Source organism: Talpa occidentalis, unplaced genomic scaffold, assembly GCF_014898055.3.
Source record: "Talpa occidentalis isolate TD23 unplaced genomic scaffold, MPIMG_talOcc4v2.1 talOcc4.9, whole genome shotgun sequence".
In the NCBI taxonomy this organism is placed as follows: Eukaryota; Metazoa; Chordata; class Mammalia; order Eulipotyphla; family Talpidae; genus Talpa; species Talpa occidentalis.
In genome coordinates, this window is record NW_023605305.1 from 8,186,099 (window position 1) to 8,207,384 (window position 21,286).

At 57.9% G+C, this 21,286-nt stretch overlaps 1 protein-coding gene across 5 annotated transcripts; it reads left to right on the forward strand.

Moving 5' to 3' along the window:
• The first annotated feature begins 42 nt into the window (after positions 1-42).
• Positions 43-19,126, forward strand: FBLIM1 (filamin binding LIM protein 1). 5 transcript variants are annotated; one of them, XM_054691222.1, is made up of 9 exons: positions 43-125; positions 5,310-5,372; positions 5,644-5,902; positions 8,504-8,685; positions 9,225-9,342; positions 11,194-11,363; positions 13,422-13,600; positions 14,355-14,472; positions 17,737-19,126. In XM_054691222.1, exons 3-9 carry the CDS (start codon positions 5,665-5,667, stop codon positions 17,848-17,850), a joined length of 1,119 nt encoding a protein of 372 aa, XP_054547197.1. In that variant the 5' UTR covers positions 43-125; positions 5,310-5,372; positions 5,644-5,664; the 3' UTR covers positions 17,851-19,126. The 5 variants fall into 5 exon arrangements, with proteins under 5 accessions (XP_054547197.1, XP_054547198.1, XP_037355239.1 ...); XM_054691223.1 differs by lacking the exon at positions 43-125 and adding an exon at positions 1,932-1,969 and having other exon boundaries at positions 5,522-5,902; XM_037499342.2 differs by lacking the exon at positions 43-125 and adding an exon at positions 1,938-1,969.
• The last annotated feature ends 2,160 nt before the right edge of the window (positions 19,127-21,286 follow it).

The following is a 21,286-nucleotide window of genomic DNA, read 5'->3' on the forward strand; positions in this document are numbered from 1 at the left end:
AGTTTGGCACCTGCCGAGGTGACACCGACATCTGGGCTGGTGCAGGAGACCCTTGGACAGGACGCTGTCCTCCACCCGGGAGCAGCAGCAGAGGTGGAATAGGTGGCCAGGTGTGCGGATGACAGGTGAGTGGTGACAGCTGTTCCCCACATTCCCCTTAACCACCCCCAAAGCCAGCCTTAACGCAGAGCATATGTGCAAGGCCTGGGTCCTAGACAGTGTCAGTGTGGCCTGAACAAGACCCCAAATTGATGATTTGTTGTCTCGTGGTCCCATCCAGGGGTGCAATGAGGTGGCCTGGGGACATCATGGAGGTGGGGAATGGCAATCTCGCTTTTATCTGTTTAAAGTAAGCATCTGTCACAAAGCATTTGAAAAAGACCAAGGGCACCTTCCTCCTTCAGGCCTTCCCATCCCTGGCGGTCTGCAGGTCCCTCCTTCTTCCTCAGGGAGAGGGTGGGGAGGCCAGCGCTACTGCCCCATGGCGGCCGAGCAGGAATGGGCCTGACCTGGGCTCAGGCAGCCCTGAGTTCTAGTCTCCCTCTGCCCAGTAGAGCCTTCGAGAACTCTTGCCCCCTATCTTGGCATCTATGGGGGTGGCGTGGCCATGGGCCCCTGGACACCTCTTGGTCTGCGTCTGAATCCAGCTCTGCCACTTGCCCCTTGTGTGACTTGAACTTCTTGGGGCCTCGGTCTCTTGTCTGTGACGCCAGAATAATCAGCCCCGGCTCCCGGGGAAGGTCTTAGGCCAAGGCCCGGCCCATAGGAAGCCCCTAGAAATGGCGGCTGCTGTCATGGCTGGTTATTGTCCAGTGAGTGTGGGCATCAAATGCAAAAAAGGGGTGACAAAGTGGGTGAGGGATTTAGGGAAGCTGGGGGAGGAGGAGCAGGAGGGCTTGGGGAGCAGGCAGCCCCCTCACAGGCCCCAGGAGCATGAGCCCCTTGGGTATAGCCCCATCCTGGGCAGGGCAAGTCTAGTTTTGGGCCCCAGGGGAGAGCCAGACCCTCCCTGGCCCCCCACAGATGGCGCTGGGTCCAGCGCCTCTCCACTGCGGCTTTAATCAAGAGAACAATCTGTCTGCCTCGGAATCAGACCCAGATTCCTTTCCCCAGCAATGTTCCCCAGGCCTCCAGGGACTGGGCGGCCCATCCTGCTCCAAGGCCTGCCCCAGAAGACTCTTCTTCCTCCCGGCCCCAGCTCAGGGGTGGGAGGGGCCTGAGGTGACCATGGGAAGGGGTCATGGACAGGGCCCCCAAGACAGGTACTGACCCCTGGCTGGGCCCTGCCCACCTGCCCAGGCCAAGTGGGGGGGTCTGTCCCCAGGCGGGGGGAGCCGCCCGCAGGGGCTTCGGGGTCCAGACAGTAAAACCCCAGTGACCCGCTCCACTGGGCACCCCTTCAGGAGCCCCAAGCCCAGCATCTGCTGACCACTGCCTGCCTGCCCGCGCTCCTCGCGGTCACCAGGCTGACCCCCCATTTTACAGAGGAAGCAGCTGGGGCTGGGGGTGCAGCCTGAGCCCAGGGTGGTCGGGCTGGAGAAGCTCTCGGAGGTCACCTGACTGGGACCGGCCTAGCGCGACCCCAGGCCAAGCTCAGGCGCAAGCCCCTCCCCCCCCCGGGCCAGGGGCCGCCCCCCCCCCCCCCCCCGACCTGGGGCCGGGTGACCCGCTGGGGTGACCCGCTGGGGCGCCCGGCAGCCGCGAGGCCTCGGCCCAGGCCGGCCGCGGGCAGCAGGAGGGTCGGGGAACAAAGGCGCGGGGAGGGGGCAGCGCGGGGCGCGGCCGGGCAGGTGGGGGGCAGGGCAGGTGGGGGGGCAGGTGGGGGCGGCTTCCGCCCGGCGGGGCCCGGCCCCCTCCCCCAGCCTCACCTTTTATGGGCAGGCGGCGGCGGGGGGCGGGCGCGGGCGCGGGCGGCGCCGCGGGGCTCGCGGGCTCGGGCGTCGGAGCAGCCGCCGGGGCGCGCGACCAGGTACGCGGGCGGCGGGGTCGGGCCCCGGCGCGGGGTGACGGCGCGGGCGCCCCGCTGGGCCCCCGCCCCCCCCCCGGCCGGGCGCTCCGGAGGGGCCCGCGGGGCGCGGGGACGGGACGGGGACGGGGCGCCGCCCCTCGGCTCGCCCCTCGGGCTCCGGCCCCGGAATGGGGCGGGACGGGTCTGGGCGTCCGGTTCGGGTCCCGGCCCGGGAGCGGGCGCCGGGGCGCGGGGTGGGCAGGGCTCCCGCACAAAGAGGACGGAGCCCCGCACATGGATTGAATTAAGGGGCCCGGCGGCGCCCCACAGTCACCGGGCAGCCTGCGGGGGGCGCGGGGCTTCTGGAGCGGGGCCGCTCCCCGCCCGGGTCAGGGAGGGGACGGAGGCCCAGGGCCTTCCACCCCGCGGGGGCCCGGGAAGGGATAGAACTGGGGGTCCCCAAGGCGGGCCCTGGGACTCCTGAGGACGCCAGGCTGGGCAGCGCCCAGATTCCTGCTCGCCACGAGGATGGACCCTCAACCTTGGTCCTCCCAGCCCCTCAGCAGCTGGGCCCTGGACCTGCAGGACCCGGGTCTCGGGAGCCCCTTGCGGGCCCAGCCGGCCTCCAGGGTTGACATTATTCCCACTTTGTGGAAAAACTGAAGCCCAGACGGGTTCGGGGACCTGCTGAGGGTCACCGGGCAGGAGAGAGGTGGGGCCAGCCGGTGACAGGGCTGCGGTGCCTCCTGCACTTCCCTCGGGTGGGAGAGGGAGAGGGGACCCCCAAGACTGCTAGGTGGAGCGAGGTGTCCTCCTGCTGCACCTCAGCGAGGTTTAATTTCGAGCCTTAGTAGAGACTGCAGGGCTGGCGGGCGAGGACGAGCTCAGAGGCAGTTCCAAGCTGCTGCTGGTTTTGGAGCGGGCCAGACAGAATCGGAAGGGGGACAGCGGGTGGGACAGGCCGAGCCCCAGAGGCCCCCCTCCCCGCGGCCGTCCCCTGCCCAGACTGCTGCCCCAAACCGTGCTGGGTGGGAGGCTGGAGCTCGGCCTCCTTCCTTCCTCTTGACAGGAAATGACTTCCCTTCCCTTTGTTCCCACTTTCTCTGCTTACCCAACTGGATCTCAGATCGCCCCGGGGAGGAAGGATGGGGGGCAGGTCCCCGGCGCAGTCGGCCAGGAGGCTGCTCCTAGGAACTTTCTCACACATTCCCCGCTCCGGGGTGACCTGGAGTCCGCGGGGCCAGAGGGGGGCCAGGCCTCCCTTTCCCGCCCGGGCCTGACATCCCAGCAGGAGCCGCTGGGAGGGGTGGCCAGGGGGACGGGAGCCTGCCCAGCTGCTAACATCTGGCCTCTGCACGGCAGCATTGGCCTTAGACGGTCACTGAGAAACTAGTGGAGCTAACTTCCCCGAGGTCAGTCGGGGTCAGGCGGGTGGGGTGGGGGTGGGAGCAGGGGGTGGGGGTGGGGGGTAGGTGACAGGGCAGCCTCCCAGCTGTCTCTGGGTTGACCACAGGATAATAGGTCCAGATTAGAACATTCTGGGAGAATGTTCTAATCCACAGGCCTTTGGATTTGGACCCCCCAGGGCCATGCAGGAAAGAAAAAGTGTGGTCTCAGGCCCAAGGACACTCCAGGATGGCCAGGTCAGAGGGTGTGCTGTTAGGATCCTGCAGTCTGCCCCGCATGGCCTGGAAAAATCGCTCCACACTCTTTTGGGGCACCCCGTGGCCAAGTAGGGACCTACTAGGCTGTGCTGAGAGTTAGGTGAGTTTTGAGAAGGGAAAGCATAGCTTTCATCAGCAAGTGCCAGGGATGGTTGTATCGTCCTTTCTTATATTTCACGCTCAGAAGGACTCTGAAAACCATTTACAAAAATAGATTCTTAAACTTGTAACAAACAACGTATGAAATCTAAGAGCATGACGGCCAGTAGAAGCTCCTGTATTTCCCACTGACACTTACCAATCCAGAGACTAGAAGAAGTATCTGAACTTAGCAAGGGGCGGTCATAGATTGGTTGCTCACTTACAAGAGCTATTTAATCGGACTGAGCTGAGTCTGATAAGCCACTCATTAACCCTGTTAGAGGAATTTACAAGCGTATGTTGTCCTGTTTTTATTCTCCACCAGTCACCAAGAGAACCCACCCTGTGGGGGTACTTCGAGATCCGGAGCGAGGGCTGGGAGCGCCAAGCTCCAAGTCCACCATGAGTGTCCCTTGGGGCTCCTCTCTCCCCACCCCCAGCCCCACTTCTTGCTGTGCATTCACTAGGTCCTTACTTGCTGCAGACCTGTGGGCTGGGCTTTGGAGTCATGTCAGGCTGGCCCAGCTGAGGCCTAAAATTTAAAAAGGGCATGTTTTCACCTCTGCACAAGCCCTGGGTGACCTGGAAGACTACAGAGCTGAGTGTGGGCTACGTGCCCTGGGGCTGCTGTCTGCAGGAACCCAGAACGGGCTGCCCTGATGTCAGGGTGCCACCCTGTCCCAGCCCATGCTCTGACGCTGACACTGGGACCTAGACTTGGCTCACAGATGGCAGATTCAGCTGAAGGCACATGAGGTCGCCGGGGGTGGAGGTGGGGGCTTACGTGGTGGTAATGAGCCAGCGTGTCTGGCGATGGGCTCTCATCGCCCTGTGGAAGCAGACATTTGCTCCCTGGAGCGGGTCAGGAATCAGGGGAGACTTCCTGGAGGAGGTAATGATAGAGCTAGAGAGGAAAAATAGGTGGTGGAATCATTCCAAGACAGAAAGACAGTCAAAACGGGTGAGGTCAGGGACATTTATTTGAACTTTATCTTGTAGTAGGAAGCCATGGAAGGGTCTTGAGTAGAAGAGAAACATATAAATGCTCTAGAAAGATCACTCCGGGGATGCAGCAGGAAGGAGGTAGGGTTGGAGGTCACTGGGGCTCCCGCCCCCACCCCACCTCTGTGCTTGAGCCAGGGTTGTGGCTTTGGAGATTAGGGCAGAGATGCAGGCAACAGAGTCAAGACTTGATTGGATGTGGAGGCTGCTGGGGAGAAATGGATCCTGGCTGCGCCTTGGCTGGTGCAGGGGAGCTGAGCGTGGGTTCCGGGTTCACATCTCAGCTCTGCTCGCTGCTGGATGACCCTGAACACATGACTTGACTACACTGAGCCAGTTTCCTCGTCTGTGGGATGGGATGATGATGCCAGTGCCCACCGTCGGCAGCGATGGGAGGATTTCTGAGTTGAGGGCAGCAGGCGCTTCGGCCAGTGCGGGCGCAGAGTCATGCTGAATCGCTCTGGGGGGACGGTCGTCCTGATGGTGCTTCCGTCCCCTCTGCCTCCGGAGCCCCAGCTGAGGCTCTGACAGGTCTTGCTGTTTCCCTCCCACAGCTGAGCTGGCCTGACCTCGGGAACTGCCGCTCTCCCAGGAGAATCCGGATCCGGGTCAGGGAGGTAACTCGGGGTGTGGCCAGGTGGGTGGGCCAGGTGGCCCTGTAGTCAGCTGTCCTGGGGGCAGGGAGCTAGAGAAACTGCTCCTTCTGGGAGCAGAGAATTAATCATTTGTGAGTCGAGCAGGCCCATGCTGCCCTTTGCTCCCCCAGGTGTGCAGGTTGGGGAGGGGCAAGGTGGGACTGCTCAGTCGAGTCACCTGGCGCCCCTGAAGGTGGGTCTGCGTGCCCAGATGGAGTGTGTCCTGGTGCCCTGAGCCCCCCTCTGCCCGCAGCCCCCACCAGAAGGCAAGGCAATGGCGGCGAAGCCGGAGAAGAGGGTCGCCTCGTCTGTCTTTATCACCCTGGCTGCCCCACGTCGAGATGAGGCAGTGGCCGAAGTGAGACGGGCAGCTAGCGAGACCCGGCCTGGCCGCCCCTGGGAGTCTCCTGCCCCAGGGAAAGCCCCCGGAGCCGGGGCAGGCTCAGGAGGCAGGCCCGGGCCCTGGAAGTCCCCTGCTGAGCCAGCCGCACCATCCCACCTCTCCAATGGAGGTAAGAAGGTGGGTCTGGGTGGGAGAGCCCAGAGAAGCAGCCCCAGGTTCTCAGCCCAGGTGGGGAGGAAAGGACAGCTGGGCCTGGCTTTGATCCAGGCTCCTCCTCCTCGTGTCTTTGCGATATTGGCGGTGCTTCTCAGTTTCCTGATCTGTAAAATAGGAATGATAAAGGATCTTGTCTCAAAGGTTGTTGTGACGATTAGTGTTGCTGCAAATACAAAACGTTCCTTCCTTGTCTGTCCCTTCAAAAGCGTGAAATGTGCCACCTGCTGTTATTCCCGGCCAGACGCAGGGAAACAAAACCAAGATTTTCAGCCTGTATGAAATTTACATCCTAGTGGGGGAAAGAGATAATAAAGGTGTGATAGATAACATAATACGCAGTGTTAGAGAGGAATAAACTTGGCGAGAGGTGGAGGGACAACTCTCGAGGGGGGCGTCTCCCAGGAGGTGCATTTCAGTGCAGCTCAGACCTGAGTGGAGGATAGAACTGGTGGGGCTGGGGAGATGGATCCTGAAGAGCAGTAGAAGCAGCAGTGCAAAGGCCCTGAGGCAGGAATGAGTCTCAAAGTTGAGGGACCTGGAAGGTGGCTTTATTCTCCCTCGGGCCCTGATGGTCACGCGCTGTGTGATCTCAGGCAAACACTTTCCTCCCTCTGGGCCTCGGTTTCCTCTGTTCCTTTACCTTGTGCTTAGGCTGAGCTGACCCCGTTGCCATGGTGACAGAGAGCCTTCCACCCTCTCTCCCCGCAGCTCCATGCAGTCTCAATTGCTGGGTTGGGTGGAGTGAGGAAGCGTGACAGCCCGGTGGCCTGGGGCAGGGGGTGGCTCCTCACCAAACAGGGCACCAGCTGGAACAATGGGGGGCACTGAGACGCTGGGGTGAGTGGACGGCCCAGGATGGAAGCTGAGACTCCCCAGGGTCCCGGGTGCCTATCAGGTGTCCTGCCATCCCAGAGCCAGGTTTTGGTCAGCCGCCATCCCTGCCCATCCATCACCACGGAAACCACTGAAGACCAATAGGAAATGCCAGTTGCAGGAGACCAGAGGGGCCCTCTGTGCAGTTGGGGGAGCATGTGGCCATTCGTGTAATCTAAGACACAAGCCGCTTAACTGACCTCTCCTTCCTAAGAACACAGCCCGTGTAGGCACCCGGGACCCCAGGGCCGAAACCCACACGTCACACGTCTTCCAGGGCCTGGGAGACACCGCGTACCCCTGGCTGGAATGGGAGCCCAGAAAACGTTGCTTAGGTGCCAACATACCAGTATCTCCAGGACATTTTTATAGGTTGTTGGAATCGTAGGCGGAAGATTCTGGAAGTGTGGAAACAAAACCAGACATTCCCGGGGAGGGGGCAGCCTCGCAATGGCGGGTCAGCCATTTTGTTGACCAACTTTGGTGAACTCAAGCCGAGGGCTGAACTTTGATGCCCAGCCTGGCTGAGTTCTAGGGGGGCTGCTGGGCTGGGGGGCTGGACTGACCACGGGATGCACAATCCCTGGGGCCTCCCAGCTGCTCCAGCCATCCAGGGCAGACTGTCCCCAGGTGCCTCACCTAGCACTTGGCCCGCAGGAGTCCGCGGCATTTCTCTAGCCCTTTCTCCTGGCAGTGCCCACCTTCCCCTCACCCACCCCAGCCCCGATGGAGCTCAGGTGCATTTAGAGTCACACCATTTCTCTCACAAGTCCAATTTTTCTCTTGGCTTCTCTTTAAAAAACTGCTCTTCCCCATCCCGCACTCGGCTGCCAGACCCACATCACCCGGGTTCAGCTCAGCCTCTTCCTCTCTGCACAGCTGCCCTGCAGCCCCAGGCCCCTCTGTCCTGGTGGGGACCTGCCACCTTCCCAGCCTGTTACCTAGAACCCAAGACTGGTCCCAGGAGAGGCCTCAGGGCTGCCGCTCCTGACTCCTGACTCACGTCAGCCTGCGCAGCCCGGTTCTCACCCTTAGCTGCATCAGCACGCCCTGGGGGCTAGTTCATACCCCGCTGGGCCCCACCTAGTACGTGTGACTCAGCAGGGTGGAGGTGGGGCCGGAGAATATGCATTTTATGCTTTCCCAGGTAACACTGCCGCTCTAGCCTCCCTACCCCCATTCTTCTATTGTTAAATAGGCAGGACTTGTGGAGGACAGCGGGAGTGCTCCAAGTGTGACCTTTGGACCAGCAGCACCGCCCCCACCCCAGCTTTGCAAAGCCCACCCCAGCCTGCTAAATCAGAAGCTCTGGGGCTAGGGCCCAGCCCTCTAGCCATCTGCCTTTGAGCAAGGCCACCAGCTTATCCGGTGGCATGCTGGCAGGGCTCCAGCAACCTTCTCTGTGCTGTCCCTTCAGCCCTCAGGAAACAGGAGTGTTCATTATCTTTCTCGAATGACTGAGAAACCCCAAGAGAGGTGCCCCAGAGAATTAGCAGGGACTGCTGAATTTATTGAGACTCAGATTAAGTCTCTTGCCTGGGGACACACAGCAAGTCAGCAGGAGGTAGAAATGGATTCTGATCTGGTGACCCCGAACCTGAGCCCTTAACCACCTTGCAGGCCAGCGGGGTCCTCTGAGCCCCTGCAGAGACCCAGCCAACCCTCTCCGCTCTGGTTGCAGGATGTTCTCCCACGCTGGATGGCCAGGAGGTGCTCCCAGACCTGGACCTCCTCCCTCCTCCACCCCCACCCCCTCCGGCATACCTGCCTCCTCCTGATGAGGAGCCCCCGGCCCCGATGGGGGCGTCCCTTATTTCGGACTTCCAGCAGCTGCACCTGCTCCCGCCCCCGCCCCCACCGCAGGTACTGCCAACCCTGTGGTCCCTGGTGGAAGCAGTGGGTGGGGGAGGGAGAGCCTGGTCTTCTGCGCTTTCAGGGACTTCAACTCGGAGGGAGGGTGTCCACTCTCCTGCTGGAGGGCAGTCCCTCTTCAGAGCTCGTTTAGGCTGGTAAAAATTAGGGGTTTCTCAAGGTCCCCAGAGAAGGGATGTCACACCTTTCTGCCCCGGTGCCCTCTCAGCTCTGAGATGACACTTCCTGTGTCTAAATTCCTTATGTTGGTCACTTTGAATCCTCCACCCCTCACAGAGGCCAGGAGAAACCCTGATTCTAGGAGGGTCCTTAGAAGTGGTAGAAGCAGCTTTGGCTGGTTCAGAGCACCCAGGGCAGGGAGCTGGGCTCAGCTGCCTCTCTCACCTCCCTGCTGGCTGATTTTTGACAGTGTCTTGCTTGTCTGGGCTCAGTTCCTTCCTGCTATCATGGGGTTAGTTGTGCCGGGTACTGAGGGGCTGTGTGGGGTCCCTGCTGGGTGACTCCTGTCCTCTCCCTCCATGTCTCCGCAGTCCCTGGTGGAGGGGCCGCCACTCCAGCCTCGGCCCAGTCACCTCAGGCCTGCAGAGGAGGAGCTGCCGCCTCCCCCAGAAGAGACTGCTAGCTTCCCCGAGAGAGAGGCATCAACAGGTATGGATGTGGGGCTGGAGGAGTCTGGGGTGCTCCCCGGGGGAGCCCACAAGTGACTGTCAGGGGCTTCCAGGAAGAGCAGGGACCATCAGTGTCTGCCCCAACTCCCAGTTCAGTGATGGGCCTTATGGTTGTATGTCAGTTTTATTTGTGTTCATTTATCCTTTATAACTAAAATCCATTTAAATTAAATTGATTGGCAAAATTTGCTGTGATGGCAAAAACACCTTGAACGTATTTTTACTATTTAATTTTTTAAATACTTGACATCTTCACAAGGTACCAACGGAAATGGATAGAAGGATATGCAGTAAATGTCTCCCTTCTGCCCCATCCCTGTATGGTCCAGACAGATAGTTGGTAGTTAAGTGCTTGCATATCTTCTAAAGATGTTTTATGCATATGGGAGCAAATACAAATGTGTCCCATCACCCAGTTTTCCCACGAATAGTAACAGGCTCTGTGATGTTCTGCACTTGCCTCCTTTCTTCCACACACCTCACAGCTCATCACACATCAGAGCATGAAGTAGCTCCTTATTTTTCACAGCTGCATAGTACTCCATAGGGGTGGCTGTGTGCATTTGACCTGTGGCCTATGGACAGTACTTAGGTGACTTTTACGATGACAAATACAGTTCACCCTTAGACAACACAGGTGTGAACTTCTCTGGTCCAATTGTATGCAGTGTTTTTTTTAATCCATGGGTTCCAGGTTCGTGGATTCAACTGACCTCAGATGTCAGCTGGCTGAATTCATGGATATGAACCCACTTGAGAGAGACGACTCTAAATTATATACAGATGTTAATATTGGAGAGGGGTGAAACCAATCCCCTGTGGACACTAAGGGACGACTGTAGTTAGGTTGGGGGTGGGGAGGGAGTCAAAAGTTAGACTCATATTTTTGTCCTTGGGTTTGGTGCCCCTGACAGTCACGTTCAGCTGGAAAGCTCTCACCTTGCCCCGATGTCATTTTGCTAGTGTGCAAGGTGTCTGTGATTAAGACCTAGGAGAGGATCTTTAAAAAAAAAGGGGGGGCCTCCCTGGTAATACAGGAGGTTAAGCACCGCACTGTAAAGCAATTCTCAGCCTCTGCAGCACGAGTTCGATTCTCAGCCGGCCAGGGAGAAACCCACATGGCGCAGCAGACCTCTCCTGTCTCGCCCGCTGCTCCCCTCAGCAGTGTATTTCAGTCAACCTGCCTGTTCTGCTCCCCACTCTGTCTCTGGTGAATCCTCTCACTCCCCACACCTCTGCTCTGTACCCCAGCCCTTGTATGCATAAATAAATAAGTCTTAAAAAAAAAAAAAGACCTAGGAGAGGGATTACTGAGGCTTGAGGGTAGGTGCATTTGCAACTTGGGTATTTTTGCCAAATTGCCTTCATGGTGGTCCCCATGGACACCCCACAATAGTAATATTTGTGTAATAAAGAGCTGTTTGTTTAATAACTAATTTACAATAATAGTTACAACAAATATGTGCTTATGATGCACCTAAAACCTCCCCTACTCCAAGGCTATGTAATCATCCTCAGTGTTCTTTTGTTTCATTTTTCACATTTAGACCTTTGCCACATTTTGGAATCATCTGGTGCGGAGGCTTCTTTCATTGTTTTGCAGATGGCGACCCAGTTGTCTGACTCTGCGTCCCTTGATTTTAGCTTTTTGGGGGCTGTTCACAGTTCATATTCCTTTTCAATGCCCCCCTATCGTCCTCCCCGCTGTGAGATGAGGCCACACTCCCAACCGGCGGGTGCAGGGCAGAGACCTGGCTCTCCGGGCACATCCTGGGTGGTTGCTGGGCACAGTACCCCCAGGCTGGGTGCTTACAGCCTGTCTTCACCCCAGACATCTGTGCCTTCTGCCACAAGACCGTGTCGCCCCGAGAGCTGGCCGTGGAGGCCATGAAGAGGCAGTACCACGCCCAGTGCTTCACGTGCCGCTCCTGCCGCCGCCAGCTGGCGGGCCAGAGCTTCTATCAGAAGGACGGGCGGCCCCTCTGCACGCCCTGCTACCAGGTGATCCCCCTACGCAGGTCTCTGGGTGCTGGGCCCCGGGAAGATGTCATAGGATGTCATTCCCCCTGAAAGTCCTGGGAGGCAGGCACGATGCGCCCATTTCACAGACATGGAAGCTGAGGAAGCTCAGGAAGGGACGGAGCCGCGCTTTGCAAGCTGGGTTAGTCTCCTGTGTCTGCTGGGACAAATACTACAAACTGGGGGCTTCCAGCCACACACATTAATTCTCTTAGCGCTCTAGAGGTCAGAACTGGACATCGGTTTCCCTGAGTCAAAATGCAGCACTGTTTCCGGCTGCAGTTCTCGCAGGACCCTCCTCCTTGCCTCTTCCAGCTCTGAAGCCTCCTCACGCTCCTGGGTTCCTTGTCCGTCTGCGGTCTGTTGCTTGGCATCTTGCTTCAGTGTCTCATCTCTCCATCAATTCTTCCTTTCCTCCCTCTGATAAGGGCACTGGTGGGGGCATGTAGGGCCACACGAATAATCCAGAGCTTCCTCCCATCCCCACATCCTTAACTCCATCCCCTCTGCAAAGTCCCTTGCTGTTTGTTGAAGGCAGCACAGGGCTCAGGGTTAGGACCTAGCTCTCCTGGAGACATCACGCAGTTTCATGCTCCACCTGCCCCGCACCCGCTGGCTTTGGAGCCTGCCCATGAGCCTTGCATCCTTGGCAGGAAGTTAGAGCCACGATCTGCTGAGGGTCTGGGTCACCTCTGGGTCCCAGATGCCACCAGGGAGAGCTAGTCTGGATGCCAAGGTGCTAGAAGTACTAACTCCCAGTGGGGTGTTAGTGTGGTGTATGGTATACAGACCACTGACCCGTCACTGGCTGGGCGTGGCTTGGGGTGTGGGCCGCCCCCGTCCTCATGAATTGGTTGCACCTGGCAGTCTGCATTTAACAGGTCTTCAGCAAGTTCAGTAGATACTGAACTTTGAAATTTGGAGCTGCAACTGTCTAGACAAATCAGAATGCACATTTCCACAGCCAGCAGGGCACTGTGGGAGGAGAAAGGAGCCATTCCCTCCCCACCCGGCCAAGGGGCCTCTAGGGGATGTCCCTACCCTCTCTTCTCAGCTGGGAAGGGTGGGGGGGGTTGGAGAGCAACCACAGCCAGGAGGAAGCCTTGGGCAGTGGGCTGGAGATAAGGGCTGCCCCACCCAGACATCTGTTCAGAAGGAGTCAGGTTAAAATGAACAGGAGCACAGCCCGGAGCGGGGAGAGATGTGTCTAGGAGAAAACGTGGAAGAGTTAGAAGCCCTCTGCTCTACCTCGGAAATCTCTCTCGCTCTCTTTTTTTCTCTCTCTCTCTCTCTCTCATTTTTCTCTCTCAGTCTTTCTGCTACTCCTTCTCCTTCCTCTCCTCCCTCTTCATTCCAGAAGGAATTTGAAGCAGCTTATAAGAAGGCATTTGCACCAAAAGCCAACAATAGTCCACTTAACATTTTGTGATGAGGGGAATGTTAAATGTTCTTCCCACAATAAAGTAAGACTTTAAAGAATGCAAGGAACACAGCGATGTAAAATGAATAAAGATCAGAACAGAGGAAAATCAAAGTGGGAAGTGAAATGAGACCAGAGGGCGTTAGTTGTCAAAGACAGACCCGGGAAAGATCCCAGCTGTGGTTCCTGAAAGTGGAGCATGGAACTTGGCTCGACCTTCCAAGTGGCCAAGTAGGAAAGGGAGTGTTTCGAGGCATATTGTCCATAAGATGAGCAGCACCCTACATGCTGCAGGAATTCCTTGTTCCTGAGTCTGAGGTTTAAGAGAAATGTCTCGTGTGAACCCTTGTAGACTTGGGCCTCAAACATATCCTAGTAACAAAAACGCATTAATGACCTCATGCAAGAGTCCACGCTATCCCCAGGATACAATAATACGCTCGATCTATTTTAAGCAAGGAGGGGAGGGTGGGTAGAGGGGTGTTACAGGCCAAATGCATGAATGGGAGCCCCCCTCTGTATCCCCACTGGGCACCCATGGGTGGCTGGTCACCTACCCCTGGCGGCTTGGAGCCAGCACTCCCACGGCGTAACTCTGAGGCAATGGCCTTGTGTCGCAGGACACCCTGGAGAAGTGTGGCAAATGTGGCGAGGTGGTCCAGGAGCACATCATCCGGGCCCTGGACCAGGCCTTCCACCCACCCTGCTTCACGTGTGTCGCCTGCGCCCGGTGTATCGGGGATGAGAGCTTTGCCCTGGACGGCCAGAACCAGGTGTACTGCCTGGACGACTTCTACAGGTACCTGAGGGCTGTGCGCTGGGGGCGCGTGGGGAGGATGGGCTGGTCCCCAGGCAGAAGAGGAGCCGCGTCAGGGCGCTGGGCTCCAGCCTTCCTTCAGGCTCTGCGCCTGCAGGGGCGAGTCTTCCTTGCCTGCATGCCCGGTCCGCCAGGGGCTGCCCTGGGGTAGGCCATTGCGTCCTCAAAATGGCAGGGCCTCTGAAGGGTGCTGTTTTCCCCTATGTGGGAACCAACACACAGGGCTCCGAGTCTCCTGGCTGGTGAGTGTGGAAGATTCTATCCAAACCCCATCAAACTGACTTTTGTCTTTGAGAGCCCCAGTCCCTCACAGCCAGAGCACCTGAGGCAGCAGTGCCAGGGAAACCCCTGAAGTTCAGTCCTCTCCCTGGACTCGCTCACTGCCCAGGTGGAGAGACCGATGTGCCCACCGGAAAGGAGAGGGAGGCAGAGGAAGCAGTGGGGACGGCACAGGACGAGGCCCCCGCGCCGCAGAGCACACACAGGATTTCTCTGCTTTTGCAAATTCTAACATCCCCAGTCACTTCCTTGCCTCCTGCTAATTATACCCTGGGAAGCTGGGTCTAATTACCCCGGCCTCTCCGCCTCCCCCGGCCAGGAAGAAATAGACTTTGTGGTTGTAGCTCCAGGTGCAGCCCAGGGCCAGGGGCTGAAATAGCTCCGGGAGGTGACGGAGGGCAGCCGGAGCTGACCGCTCTGGTTCGAGCACCCCCAAGCGTGAGTTCCTGTCCTCTAGGAAATTTGCCCCTGTGTGCAGCATCTGTGAGAGCCCCATCATCCCCCGAGACGGGAAGGACGCCTTCAAAATCGAGTGCATGGGAAGAAACTTCCATGAAAACTGCTACAGGTGTGAGGTGAGTGGAGCAGCGAGGGTTTAATGGCGTTCAGGTGCCAGCGAGCCCTGGGGAGAGCCTGCCAGGGGCCAGGCCTGGGTGGGGTCTGGGATGGGGCCAGGTGGAGGGGCTCAGCTCTCAGGCTGCCCCCGTCCAGCAGCGGGGACACGTAAGAATGCAATCATTAGAAATGTAGTTTATTAGCCCGAGCCCCGGACCAGTGCTGGCACCCACAGCAGCACCTGCCCAGGGAAGGGAGTCTCGCGGGAAGGCCGATGGGGCTCCCTCCCCATCTCCCAGTTCTGCCCTTTTATGTGCGTCTGCTTCCCTTTCCCTGCCCGAGGGCTGGCATCCTCTGAGGAGAGGGTCCACCGCATGCCCGCCAGCCCCCCAGGTTTATAGCCTCCGGGCTTGGAAACCCCATCCAGGCATCCCACGGAAGCCCCCAAGTCTCTGATGGCCCATTCTGGACCAATCTCTGGCCAGCAACTATGATTGACAGCCCCTGGACCTGGAGCAGAGCTCTGAGACTGAAGGGGTTGCTGCAGGGTAGAGGGAAGAAGCGGGTGCTGAGCAGACCCCTATGGGCCTCTGGGGCCCAGGAATCAGCTTTGGGTAAAGAAGGCCGTGATCAAGGGACCCCCTACTTTTACGGGCACGCCCACCCCTGTGCAACTGATGTTTATCTTCCTGGCACTGGCAACCGAGGTAGCAACGTTTATGTGTGTCACCTAAAAGTGAGGAATCTAGGAAAAATCTCTGCATCAGCCAATTAGTAATTCTAAACATTGACTCAGTCACATGGAACCAAGAGGCCCCTTTCGCTGAGGGGGATGATCGTAAAGTCATCAAGTTGCTTCATGTAGTCCTTGGTGGCTGTGGGTCAAGGTCCAGCTGATAAGGCATCTTGAAAGAACAGTAATGAAGTTCAAGTGCTCGAAGGTCTCCCCGGGCCTAGGGGTCCCGTGGCAATCAGCCTGGCTAGTGAGCACATCAGCACCCCAGGCTGGTCCTTGGTTGACTTGCTGGGTGCCCAGCAGGCTGCACTTTAGCGGCCGCATTTCAAAGGATCGGGCTCTGGACTGCAGCAGCGTGGAACAGGTTGGGGTGCTGCTTCTCTAGGAAGGGAGACAGGTTTCCGGGGTGTAGCCAGTGTTCCTGTCTCATCATTTCTGCTTGATTTGTGGTCCATGTTAGTTATCACTGTTGCTGGAAGGGTAACAATACTTTTATAGGTAGTGTTTTTTAATTTGTAAAATGCTTTTGTGTACAGATGATTCTTGATAATGTAGGGTTGGGAGCTCCAACCCCACAGAAATCCATGCATAACTTTTTATTCCCCCCGAAACTTAAGTACTCACAGCCTGCTCCTGGACTGGAAGCCTAATGACAAATAACAGACTCTGTGTGTGTGTTATATATGCTGTATTCTTAGAATAAAGCAAGCTAGAGGGGCCTCCCTGGTGGCCTAAGGGTTAAGTCTCAGCACTATCACTGCTAAGGCCTGAGTTCAATCCCTGGCCAGTGGGCTACCCACATGGCGCAGCAGACCTCTCCTGTCGGGTCTGCTGCTCCCCTCAGCAGTGTATTTCAGTAGATCTGCCTGTTCTGCTGTCCACTCTGTCTCTGGTGAGTCCTCTCACCTTCTGCACCTCTGGCCTACACCCTAGATCTTTTATGCACCCCACCCCCCCAAAAAAAAAGCAAGCTAGAGAGACAAATATTAAGTAAATCAGAAGGAAGAGAAAATGTTTGTGGACTGGATGGTGTTTATCAACCATAAGTTTGTGTGGTCTGTTTATTGGAAAATTTGCACATAAGCACCCCACTCAGTTCAAACCTTTGTTTGTCAAGAATCAGCCGTACACCCCTTTATTTAATCCTAATGAAGATTTTGCAAGATGGGACTTGTTGCCTCCATTTGTGATGAAGAAACTGAGGCCGAAAAATGTCCCACCCTTCTAAGGCCAGCTCTAGCTAACTTCCTGCCCTGTCCTCAGCTCCTTTGCCAACTGTGTGACTGGGTAGTAGTTGAGGTGTTTCCTCACTTGGTTCTAATTTAGGAGAGGCCACACGTGCCCCTTTGGAACTTTAGATCTGGCACTTGCTGGTTAAGAATAGCCCAGACCCGCCACTGAATACCACAGAGCCTGGCTGACACCTGCGGTGCAGTTGCAGGGAAGGGACACACGAGGGCGCCCTCACGGCTGGCCTGGCTGGGTCAGGCTGGCACCAGGACCCCAGAGTTATCTCTCCGGGGACCAGCCCCTCTGCTCTGATCAGTGCAGCTGCCAGAGGATGCCAGCCGTGCTCTGAGCTGTCTCTGGAGTTAGTTGTTACCGGCAGCATGTCCACAGCTCAGGCCTACAGCAGTTTGGGCCCTGAATCCCCATCTTTCTCATGACGTCCTTTGGTGATTTGAAAAACTAGAAAGATTATCAATAGCTCGTGCCAGAGTTTAAGTTGTGAGAGCAGCGGAGCAAGGAAAAGACGGTGGAGACCTGGTCCTGTCCCAGCTCTGGAACCAGCTGCGTGAGCTGGGGCCAGCCCTGCCCCTCTCCAACCTGGGTTTCCATCTGTTTGACAGGAAGGGGCTGGACGAGATTGGGTAATTCACTCAGCAGTACCATCTCGTGCCTGCTGTGTGCAGGGCTCTGGTCTAAGCTGGCCTGGCGTGGGAGGAGGGGGTTCCTGCCTCAAGGAGCTCCCCTCCCCCTGCCTCCCTCAGCCCCCCCTTCCTGTTTTTTGGATGGATGCCCAAGTGGGATTGCCAGGTCACATGGTGCTTGCATTTTCAGTTTTCTAAGGTGGTCCAGATTGCTTCCAAAATGGCGGCACCAGTTCACATTCCCACCAGCAGGGTATTAGGGCTCCCCCTGCTCCGCATCTTCCCCGGCTCTTGTGGATTTTTCCAGTACATGCCATTCTCGGGGGTGTAAGATGATACTCGCTGTGGTTGTGACCTGCATCTCCCTGAGGAGCTTCTTTCCAAAGGGACTGGGGTGGTGGTTTAGGTGCTTTTAGCCTTTCCCACAACCCCTTGGGGGCTCCTCTCACCAGGGGCGCCCAGTCCCCCCACCGGCTGACTCTGCTCACTCACACCGTGGACCTTGTCCTGACTTCCCTGATGGAGCCTCCCAGGGGTGCTGGGAGGATGGGGTGGAGGAGCCTCGTCCTTGGGGAGCACATTCCTTCCCTACGTTCCATCAGCCGGCGCTGGGTGAGCCCCCACCGGGCGGGTGGCTGGGCGCAGGCCTGGTGGCCCTCACCGCCTTGTCCCCGCAGGACTGCAGCGTCCTCTTGTCCATCGAGCCCACAGACCAGGGCTGCTACCCGCTGAACAACCGGCTCTTCTGCAAGCCTTGCCACGTGAAGCGGAGCGCCGCAGGGTGCTGCTGAGTGCACCCCAGGTCTGGGGGCCGTGAGCCCCCTGCAAGCCTCAACAGGACCCTTCCCTGACTTGGTTTCCCTTCCTGACCTGCTCCTGCCACCTGCCCTCCGAGCTTCCTGGGAACCAGCCTGCAGCTGCGCCACCGCAGTGTCACCTCCTCCCCGCTGCAGGTGCTTGGCGGAAGACAGAACCCTCAGACTTCTATCCTCTGGGCTCTAGAAGATTCTGTATCCTGAATATCACGTGCGGAATTCCCACCTCTGAGCTCTGGCGTCTCTTGAGCACTTAATGCCCGCTTCTAGTGTTGAGCTGGGGTGAGCCTCCAGGGGTCCTGGGCCCCTAGCAGTGACTTTAGGTGGCCTGGCGGGGTTGTTGCTGAGACCATCCTGTCTTACAAGACTGAGCTGTTGGAGGAAAAGATAACTCCAAGGGCCCTTAAAAAATGCTTTTTTTTAAACATGGAGGTTCAAATGATGGAGCATATTCATTGGACATTTTGAAGAGGGGGCCTTAATAGGAAACGTCTCCTGTTTCCTATACGAGGGAGACCCAGTGGTGGCCTGGCCTCGGGACATGTCTGCTGACGTGGGGCCAACCCAGGCGTGAGCCCGAATAGCAGGTGCAGAAGGAGGGTGAGGGGCTGACCACCCTGCGTCCAGGTGCTCTGCACTGTGCTTGATGCCTGTGTACGCTGGGGGGCAGGTGCTGGAGATCTCGGGGTACTGCCTGCAGCCTTGACCACACACTCCTCCTAGCAGTGCTGTTGGGGGGGGTCCCCTCAGCCCCCGGCTCATCCCCAAGTCCCACTCAGGCCATCCAGCCCAGGCCTGTGACCACCGCCTCCTCAGTGGGTCTGTCCCTGTTTCTTTCCTTTTAAGGAAAACCACTTTTGTGGCTTGGTAACTTCCAAGACATCGTGTGGGGCCTGAACAAGTCAAACAGTGCTTTCCTCCCTGGGGTCGTCTTGCTGTGCCACAGGCTGCCGTGAGGGGGTCTGGGATGCCAGCACTGGGACGATTCCCTGCCAGGCCCCTTAGGACCTCGACCAGGGCACAGCTTCCAGCCAGAGCCTGAGCAGCGGCCCCCACACCCCAGGTGCTCACTGAGCACCCCACCACTCGTGTTAGAACCAAGCATCGCCTGTTCTCGCAGCTCCTCGATGTTTCACGCCAACACACTTTGTTTTCCTCTCTTCCCACTGTGGCCTTCGCCGAGGGCGCCCCGCGCCGCCTGCCCCCACGCGCAGCTGTGCTTTTCCTGCAAAAATAAACGCGTGACTATTGGAAGTCCGTCTGTGTCCCGTCTCAGTCTCACCTAGGGAGGTACTGGCCTTGGGTCGTTGCCCTGGAGAAATGTCTGGTGGGCACCTGTTAACTGTGCCGCACCTCCCTCCCGCGAAACTGGGGCTCAGCTCGGCAGACAGGGACACAGGCCCCGCCTGAGCACCCAAACCCTCAAACCGGCCTCAGGGTGCCCAGGTGGAGTCTGCGCTCCGGATGGTCCAACCCACGTCCAGGATCATCACACCCCTCGGCAGAGTCCACGCCCTCACCCGCGTTTGCTCCCCGCACCCCACCAGGATCCTCCCGCCCCCCCAGCTGTCCTGCAGCTGCTGGCCCGTGAGCAAAGCTGCAGGGGCGGGTGCGGGGCGGAGAGCGCTGTGCCTCCCAACAGCCTGGACACACTGTCCATCCTCCCGGCCCGGACTCCGTCTGTGAGATGGGCGCACCCCGAGGATCTGTCGCAGAGGGCTCTGGGGTGGAAGGATGAGGAGCCGCAGCGGAGGTTTCTCAGCAGCTCCTGTGCCCACATTCCTTGGGGTCCTGTGCTGCCCATTGCTCAGAGACCAGGGGGGACAGGGTTGGGTTAATCAAGCTCACAGCGGCTGGGGAGTCTGCACAGTCCATGCCACAGGGCGTCACAGTAAGTGGGTGTTGGGGGGACTTGCAGGACTCAGGCGTGGAGGGCTCGATCACTGTCAGGAATCAGGCTTGAGTCAGTCGGCTGATGGAGAAGCTCAGTCATTTCCAGCCAGGCTGTGGCTCTGCGGCTGTGGTCGCAGGGAAGCAGCAGCAGTGCCCGGGACAGGGCGGGCGGTCACTTTTGCAGCTGGCCCCAAGACGCCGTGCTGGGGACCTGAGCAGTGAGGTCAGAGCCGGCTGCCCAGGGCAGGCAGGTCCTGGCTGTCGAGGCCCTGTTCTCTCTCAGCTGCCGCGTTTGGGTGGGCTTTGCGTTTCATGACAATGTAACCTGATGTTACTCCTCCTGTGCCAGCCTATTTCTAGTTGGCTGTGTTTGGAGGGACTGCACAGTTTGAAAATGGGGAGATGCCTTTCTCTTTAGGGCTGCATATTTATAATTCACTGCAATGTGAAATAAGCCAGTCAAGAAAGACTGCTGCTGTAGGGCTCCACTTAGGATGGTCAGACTCACAGAGACTGAAAGTAGGGGGGTGCCCCGTTAGCGGCTGGTGGGGGGGACTGAGCAGTTGTGTGCTGGGGAAGTTGTTTGCATGATGAAGAGTTTTGGAGATGAATGGGGGAGGTGCTGTACAGCAGGGTGAGTGCATTCAATGCCCCTGAGCTACACACTGAAATGTTTATGAGGCATATTTTCTGTTACGATTTTTTAAAAGATTATTTATGCATACAAGAACTGGGGTACAGGCCAGAGGTGTGGGGGGTGAGAGGATTCACAAGAGACAGAGTGGGGAGCAGAACAGGCAGCTCTACTGAAATACACTGCTGAGGGGAGCAGCGGGCGAGTCAGGAGAGGTCTGCTGCGCCATGTGGGCAGCTCCCTGGCTGGGGATTGAACTCATGCAGCAGTGGCTGCAGTGAGCTTCATAGGTTATGTCTTAACCCCTTACGCCACCAGGGAGGCCCCTGTTATGATTATTTTATCACAATTAAATTCACCATTACACAATTTATACAATTAAATGTATGTACACATTTACCATATTTACACATATATGGGTGTGTGTACACAAAGGGTGACGGGCAGTCAGGGGAAGGCTATGATAAAGTCCTGTTGGTCCTGAGAGGGGAGATGTGTTCCCTGGAGGGATGGGGCCCTGGGCAGGATGCCACAAGGTTGTGCCAACCTAGCAAGACGCTGCGGGCAGCCCTGGGCTTCCTGAAGGCAGCCCTGGGTACGGCCACTAGAGGGCAGCACGGGCCAGCGAACTGGGCCTGTCTGGGGTTCCCACACTTGTCTTGAAGTCCTGGCCTTCTCCAGATGCAAGATGGGAAAAATCCTGCCTAGTCACTGCATGGGGATGCAGTGAAGATGAGGGAGGAGAACTAATTGGACAAGTAGAAAGTGAGCGATGTAGCACAGGTGCTATCAGGAGATTGGATTCCTCATTGGTCCAAACTCCTACCTGCTGGGAGGGTCCCACCTGGAGCTCCCAGGCTGCTACCCCCATAAGTCCATACCCCG